Source organism: Melospiza melodia, chromosome 3 (assembly GCF_035770615.1).
Source record: "Melospiza melodia melodia isolate bMelMel2 chromosome 3, bMelMel2.pri, whole genome shotgun sequence".
In the NCBI taxonomy this organism is placed as follows: domain Eukaryota; kingdom Metazoa; phylum Chordata; class Aves; order Passeriformes; family Passerellidae; genus Melospiza; species Melospiza melodia.
The window spans coordinates 60,779,187-60,787,314 of NC_086196.1; the positions used below are offsets into that span (position 1 = coordinate 60,779,187).

At 52.4% G+C, this 8,128-nt stretch overlaps 1 protein-coding gene across 1 annotated transcript in view; it reads right to left on the minus strand.

The window, feature by feature from the left end:
* Positions 1-4,162, minus strand: part of MDGA1 (MAM domain containing glycosylphosphatidylinositol anchor 1) — a 147,783-nt gene extending 143,621 nt beyond the window's left edge. The window contains exon 1 of the mRNA XM_063152001.1: positions 3,988-4,162. Within this exon, the coding sequence (XP_063008071.1) occupies positions 3,988-4,114 (127 nt within the window). The 5' untranslated portion in view covers positions 4,115-4,162. The remainder of the gene's footprint in view (positions 1-3,987) is intronic.
* Positions 4,163-8,128: the final 3,966 nt, after the last annotated feature.

An 8,128-nucleotide genomic window follows, 5' to 3' on the forward strand; every position in this document is an offset into this window, starting at 1 on the left:
TGACATTAGAGTGCCTGTGCCCCTGTCAGCAGAAGATATGGGTGCATATAGGTCGCAAGAGGGTGTGAGGCAGTCTATGTTAAAAAAAAAACTCTAGGAAAAGTGTTTTTACTTAAAAAACAAACAAACAAACAAACAAACAAACAAACAAAAAAAAAACAGGTAAAAGGAGCAGGAAACAAATCATGTCATGTGTACATGAAATGAAAAAGTATGGATGTTTATAGCCTAAACACCAGATATGTTTTACTATGACACTCCTCCATCACAGACACAAGAAAACAGTCTTCCACTACTTTGGGGTTTTCTTGCTGTCTGAAGTGGCACCTCAGGGATGATTCAATGTGATGGTGTCTCTTAAAACAAAGAGCCTTAACAGGTCATTTATTCCCCATCTCCAAAGGCAAGGGCAGGACTATCCCACCAGTTTCAAGTGCAGCCCATCCAATCCCTGTGATCATGGTGCCAGGCAGCTTTCCTTGCTGCCCAACCTAAACATTTCCTTTCATTCCCTTTCCATCACCTTGCTGTATGTAGCCCCTCACCACACACAGCGATGCCCATTCCTGCAATGTCTTTTCTGCAGGTGAATTAGGAGAGGCAGGGGGCAAAACATCCCACTTTCTAATTCTGCCTGAAAGGCTGCTGCTGATCCATGGGACTGTGCCAATTGCAAGACAACCCAGAAATGTTAATTATACCCAGCACATGGAGCAAGCACAGCGGCAGCACTGCACACCAAACCAGAGCTACCCAAGTCCTGGACCTAGAAAGCAGAGTGGGAGGCAAGAGGCAGGCTTTTCCCTCTGAATGCCACCACCATGCCCCAATCCTCCCCTCTCAGTCTAACATACAGTCTTTAGGTGTTGATAACTACAAGCCTTGAAAGCCAAGTCCCCTGTCTCTTTACCTCTTCCTCCTCCTCCTCCTCCTCAATTTTGACATTTTCTAGAGATCTATTACAGTTGGCTTCTCATCCTGACCAGCAGCATTAACACACCAGGACTGAAAAGCACATGCAGTCTGGGAAATAGGCTACCACAAAAGGCTGATAAAAGTTGCCTCTTGGCAGCCTGCTGAATTGCCTTCCCCATCAGGCCAGCCTTGTCTCACTGCAACAAACAAGGCTGAAAGAATGGGATCAGCTAATGAGAAGAGGGTTTCAGACACACTTCAGTCATTACAACAAATGCCAATTTATATAACAAGCCTCTTCAGGTAGCAGGCAAAAAGCACCTTGACTCCTAATTAAATTGCACCTCAATTGCAAATGCTTCTTTCCCAGAACCCCCCTTATCCACATTTTATTTATACCATTCATCTCAATAAACCTCTCCAACGACTCTGCTTTCCCAGACAGAGGTCTTTTGTGTGCATCCATGTGGGTGTATTATTTAAAGGGTACATCACATGGATACTTTATCTTGTTTAATCTGATTTAATCTCAGGAGATTTGCTAAAGTAAAATATATTTATAGACCCATATAGATGCCTCCCCCATTCTCCACTGCCAATAGGCAAAGGCAGGAAAAGAGATCTGAACCGTGACACACGAGTTCCCATAATTTTTACATTAGGTGCCACATGAGATTGACATTCACAACACAGAATGCTGAAGTACAGCTTAAAGCTATGGCAAGAGACCAATACAGAGGAAAAACCCAAGTAGAGGGGGGGCAGTGGGACTAATTTCTAATCCTGCTTTTTATTTATCCTTGCACATATAACAATATTAATGCAGCTCTGCTTGAGCCATCAGCAACAGCAACCTCACATCCAAAGAAACAGTGCTGGCTGCAGAAGGCATGGAATCGGCCCAGGGTAGTGGACTGAAGGCAGAATTGGTGAGGACAATATGAGAACTATTAGTCACCGTCCAAGTTTGCAGCGTGCTGATTCCACGAGACACTGCTCTGGGCTGCACTCCGCGACAACTGCGCATTAACGCTCCTGTTGTTCCACAGTTTGAAGAGGCAGGGGTGGGAAGAGGAAGGGAGACACTAGATTTCCCCTTTGTGGAGTTAAGTAAGAGAACAGATAGAAATAGTGGACCATTTTGGCTTAAAAGGATGCCTTCATCTCAGTGTATGTGTGCATCTGTGCTTTCTTTTGTACACAGCTTCTTCAATCTCTCTCTGAGAGAAAAAAACAAAAACATCAGTAAGTTATTCTAGAGATCTAATAGTAGCAACTCTGTCAAATGCAAGTTCACTGAAGTGTATGAAAAAATACAACAGACAACACTCTAAAGCACATTCAAGCAAACCTGGTTTTAAGCTCTGTCCCTTTTGCTACAATCCTAGGCAGTGAGTCCATTCTACAGCAGCTGACAGCAAAAACACTGATGTGAAATAATAAAAGTTCAGCTAGAAGCAGATTACCTGTTTTAAAAGATAAAATTACATGCCTTGACCAGGTTTCTGTACCACAAACTCATTCTATTCCTCATCTTTCCAGCGTTTCAAGGATCATAGAATTTTTGTCTGGATATACAGACTGGGAGAACAAAACACAAATACTGAGAAGAAGAAAGAAAAAAATAAAGGAAGCTGAACACTCTCTATTTAAAATGGTTATTTTACAAAACAGACCCAAACTCAAATTAACATCCCAGTCTTCAAGGAGAAAGGAGGAATTGTTTCCATTAAAGAAATACATCATTAAAAAGTGACCTACAAAGACTTACCCATAGTCAGTGAGACTGAACTGATCTTTGCCAGAGCTCACACAAGAGACTGGCTGCGTGCTGTTAAAAAAGAGGGAGCGGGGGGGCTGGACTCTCTCACTGGGGTCTCTCTTCAGAGCTCAGAGAGCTTGGCTTGTTAGAGGCAGCGGCATGCCTTCCAGGAGGACTTAACAGCAACGCACAACTGAGTTGTAAGCCAAGATAAAGCCGGCTTGTTATGAGAGACAAGTCTTGTGGGTTGCTTTTATTTATTTTTTCCCAGTGTATTGGAAATGCAGATCTTGTAAAGCAAGAATTCAGGGGGGGCTGGGAGAGGGAAAGGGGGGCTGCACGTCTGGCTAAAGTAAACCCGGGCTGTTCCCTCAGCCCGGGGCTTGTGCTCGGCGGCACGGGCGTCATCCCCCGCCTCTGCCCTCGCACTGAGGGGCTGCGGGAGCCGAACCTCTCCCGAGGAGACCACCCGAGCTCGCCATTCGCCACCCTGCCTGCAAACACGGAGAGGAAGTAAGCTCCGTAAATGCAAAAATAATAATAGTAAAAAAGGGGGGGAAAAAAATCAAGCAGCTCGGCATCATCCCTGCCACAGACCACCATCCACCCATCTCCATCACCTTCAGAAGAAAATCAGCCGCGAAGTTCCACAGGGTGCAAAACCGGCCTCGCCTCGCCCCCACCCGGGCAGCCCGGCCGTGGCGAGCCGAGCCGGGCGGAGCCGTGCCGGCGGCGGGAGCGGGCAGCCCCCGGCAGGCCGGGAACGAGAGCGGGCAGCCCCCGGCAGGCCGGGAACGAGAGCGAGCAGCCCCCGGCACGCCGGGAACGAGAGGGAGCAGCCCGCACGCCCTTCTCCCTGCTTCCCGTGCTCCTGAGAGAAAGGAACCTGCGAGCGCATCGCCGAGAAGGGACCCTCCGTGCTCCCCCTGCCCCAAAGACAAGGCAACTCGAGGCGCTCCCAGGGCCGCCCCCGCCGGAGCAGCGCGGCGTCCCCCGGCGCGGCGGGAGGGACGGGGAGGCAGGGCCGGGGCTCCGGCAGCCGCTCCCCGCGGCGGTCCCACCGGCGCTCCCTCCGTGCCATCGCGGCCACTCGTACATGGGAGGCGGCCAGAGGTTACGGCGAGAAATTATGAAGTAGCTGCAGGCGCTGGAAGCCCTATTGCTGCGTCAGTCTCTCCGCTCAGGCTGAGGCGAGGTTCGGCGGCATCATTTACTTTCTCCTGCAGGTGCTTTTTAACTTTGATCCCACCGCCGCCGTCTGCGCCCTCGCCCCCCACCCCTCCCTCGCAAACAGCGACAGCGTCTCTTACCGTACACCCCTTGTCCCCTGCTGTACACCGGCACCAGAGACAGGAATAAAATACAGATCATGTCCATCTTCAAGGCAGAGCCTTCATCGCCGGCGAAGAAAAACAGCCAAAACAGCTCAGGCAGCATCCGGCGGGGGAGCGAGGAGCAGCCGAAAGCCTCCCGAAACGCCGCCCCATGCGCCCCGCTCCGCGCCGGGCACCGGCGCCCCTCGGGCGGAGCAAGGGACCCCCCACACAGGGGCCACCTGGGGGTAAAATTTAAAATTTAGGAGATAGGAAAAAAAAAAAAAAAAGAAAGAAATAAAGAAAGAAGGGAGGGAGAGAGCGAGAGAAGCAGGCAGGAGGGCAGAAACGCGGAGTACCACTTCCCGCTTCCCCTCTCCAGGTTGCTCGAGGATCTCCAGGCGAACAGGCGGCCGCACCCGCACTCGGGGTACGGGGAAAGGCCAGCCCGGGGGCACCGGGCCGGCACCGGGCAGGGCGGGAGCGGGACCCGGGCCAGCCCGGGCTCCTTTGTTCCGCGGGAGCTGCCGAGCGCTGCCCCGGTCCCGCGCTGCCCCAAGTGCTGCCAACTGGGGCCAACTTGAGTGAGTCCTCACCCTCCCTCCTCCTGACGAGGCTCTGGCCGCAGCCCCCGGAGCGGACGGGGAGAAGGAGAAGGAGGTGGAGAAAAAGGGGGGAAGCGAGGGTGGGGGGTAGGAGCCAGCTGCTGAAAGGCGGAGGAAGGGATAGGTGATTCTCGCTCCTCTTTTCCAGATCTTCTGAGGAGGGGATTGTTGTAATTAATCAAATCCAGGAAGGATTTTTTTTTTTTTTTTTTTTTTTTTTAAAGCGGCTCCCAAGAGCTCGCCCAGCTGCACTGCACCGCCCCAACCAGCCTGAAGGGAGAAGCAGCCGAGGAGCAGAGAGACCACGCACCCTCGCAGCGCCTGCAGCTCAGCCCGGCACTCCTCGCCTCCTCCCCAGCCTGCCAGGTCCTTCGCCCTTCAAAACTTTCCCTGATGTTGTGTGCCAGCCTCGTGTGGGTGCGTCGCCTCCGTGCTTGCCTGCTCCGCCCGCCTCGCAGAGGATTTGCAGCTGCACAGGGGCCCGTGTCTCTCTCCCTCGACGGCTGCCGGAGCTCCTAGTGGGAACTAACGGGCTGCAACTGGAAGGTAGCCGGCAATGAGGGACAAGAAGACGGACAAAGTTGAGCTACTCCTGCCAGCTGGAAACCGCTTGGGAGGTCTCTGCTCCACCCCTGTTTCCTGAAGCGCCAAAATCTCCCGCAGAAGTTGCCGGGATCGCCGCCGCTCCGGGATCGCCAGGCGGCCCCGACGGGGCGTCCCGGGCTTCCCGCGCCCGCCGGCGGGGCTGGCCCGAGGCCGCCTCCCTCCCTCCCTCCCTCCTGCCTGTGGCTCTGCCAGCCGCGCCTGATTTTCTACTCTGTTGGCTTTCCAGGTTTTCCCCCCATTCCCCCCACCCTCTTCACCATTTCATTACCCTTTACCAAAAAAAAAAAAAAAAAAAAAAAGAGCTAATTAAAGCGGGCGTGCTGGGAGAGCCCTGCCTCCTGCCCAATTCCGCGAGCTTCCCCGCGCCTCGCCCCGGCCCAATTATGGACAAGCCCGCAGGGATGGGAGAAAGAGGGACTTGCTTCGGGCGGGAGCCCGATTGTCAGTCCGGGGTGCTCTCTCTCATCCTCAGGACCCTCGCGGCAAGGTCGGCTTCTCCCGGCTGGCGCCTGAGTGAGGTGGCAAGGGCTGGGGGACAGCGCAGGTTTCCGGGGTGCCTCCCGTGCTGGTGCTCGCTGGTGCCAGCAGAGTTTTTGGGGTCCCCCAGGTAGGTTGCAGCTGGCGGGGCTGCCTGGTGCATGCTGCTGGGGAGCGGGGGGGCTGTGCGGGGCCAGCCCGGTGCGTGGCTGCCGGCCCGGGCCGCGGGGAATCTGTGCATGCCCCGCTCCTGCGCCCCCGCGTAGGGCCCGGGAGAGAGGAAGGAGGAGGAGGAGGATGCTGACCGACCCCGAGCATCACCACCGGCAGCGCGGGCTACGCGGGGCCCTGCTTTAGCATCTCTATCTCCGTCTGCTTTGCTAGGGAGATAAAACGCTGCTTCTGGGAAGCCCAGATCTGCTCGCCCCCTAGCTGGCGAGCCCACCCGTGCCTGTCCCGGGTCCGTAGCAATGAGCCAGCGCCGTGGAAATCCCTCTCAGCGGCGCGTTCTGCTCCCGGGAGCCGGGCTCCGGCTCGGCTCCAGCCCAGCGCTGGCTCAGCTGGGGCTCCCGGGCCGGGCTGGTGCGGGTGTCCCTTAGCGACAGCGACTCCTCTCCGGCTTTCCTCGGGGCTGGCCCCTGCGCGCCCCCGCCGCGGCCACGCGTGGGCTCGGCGCGCTGCCCCGCGGGCTCCCATCCACAGCTGTCCAGGGAGGGGTGCGGGACCCGGCAGGCACTGAGCTGTCGTGTGAACAGGTCACTCCCTGGATAAAAATGTAATTTAAAAAAAATAATCAAAAACTATGGCCCAAAGAGCGGCTGGCTGCTCAGTCGTGCTCTAACAAACAGGCAATTAATAGATATAGCCCCTAATTAGCAAGTAGTTATTCCTGTTGTAAACGGCGCTCAGTCAGAAAGAGAAGCAGAAGCTTGCCCCAGGAAGAGAGCAGCGACACAGAGAGGACAGCATCACCCAGAGCCCTGGGTCCCCGCAGCGCCCGGCATCCATGCACGTGGGAAGCAATTTTCCACTGGACTCTATTCTATCACTTATCAGGATACCACCAGTACAAAACTGCTTTGTTTGTTTTTGTGGTCATTTAGGGGTTTTTTTCCTTTGTATTTCTTTTCTTTTTTTTTTTTTTTTTTTTTTTGCTATAACTAAGGGAAAAATTGCAGAGAAACTGTGTTTTTCACACTCTTAAGATGCCTTTTCCAAAGCTGATAGCATAGAGCAGGGCACCTGTGAAAGCACCTGATATGAGCAAATTTATTCTTTAACACAATAAACCCTTATCTGAGAAGTATTTAATCCTTCCTGCACTGGGTGGTTGCAATGTTAATAAAGGGTGCAGAGGTAGAAGGGGGCAGCCAGCACCAGGAGGACAGGTGGATCAACTTCTTTGCCACAACGTGAGGAGAAGCAGGAGCTGATGATAAGGAGACAGAATAAAATTGTCTACATCTCCACAAAGCAGGCTGAAGGCAACCCAAGGAAAACAAGATGAAGAGATGTTTGCAGATCCAGGAAGCTTCGTGGTGATGAAAAAAAAAACGTGGAGACATGAGTCTTGTTCTTTTCTATGCATAATTTTGAAATAAGGATATTTATGTGGCATTTTGTAGCCCTTCCATTATTTTCTTCCGGGGATTCTCATTGAATTATGGACTAGTGCCTCGGTGTTTGAATGAGTATGAATTACGTATCTGGCTAATGAGTAAAAAAATTTTCAAAAAATGTATGCTTCACACCCCTTTTTGTGTTAGTATTCAATGCACACGCTCATGTTTCACTGGCACAAATGCTTGTGAAAGATGAATTTCAAAGTAAACTGCCAAAGTATATTCCGAGTAGGAAAAGATACTGCCAAAACACAAGAACATAACTGCATTTGCTAAAAGTAAGGTAATTAATAATTATTGCTTGAGGCCTAATAAATCATAGCATTCATAATTATGGAGTTTCCAGTGGGTGACAGCAAGGCAGCACTCCCATGCACACTTGCTAAGCAAGCTACTTGTTGTAGGGAAACCATACCCTGTAGTGATTCTAGTTGTCAGAAAGCAAAGATGAAGGATGCCTTTCCTCCCCCTGACTGCTTCCACAGAACATATTTGTCCCATCTTTCCATCTGGGAGTCAGTGTCTCCGGTCACTTCTCAAGACCCCACTTGTCAAATGAGTCCTGTCTCTGAAATATTTATACATACTCCATCACCTATATTTCACAGCTCTGTTAAGAGGTAGACAGTCTGGGACAGCTGCTGTGTTCAAAGAGAGCAAATTATCCAAAGCATGACACCAGGCAGGAAGCGATTGAGGAGCTGTGTGAGGCCAAGGTCCAGTTGCACGAACATTAATTATCTCTGTGTCAATGTTTTCATGCTGTACTCTGGTGCAGTCTGTCATTTCATTCTTTCCTGGGATGATGCAATTGTCTCTGGGCCCTGG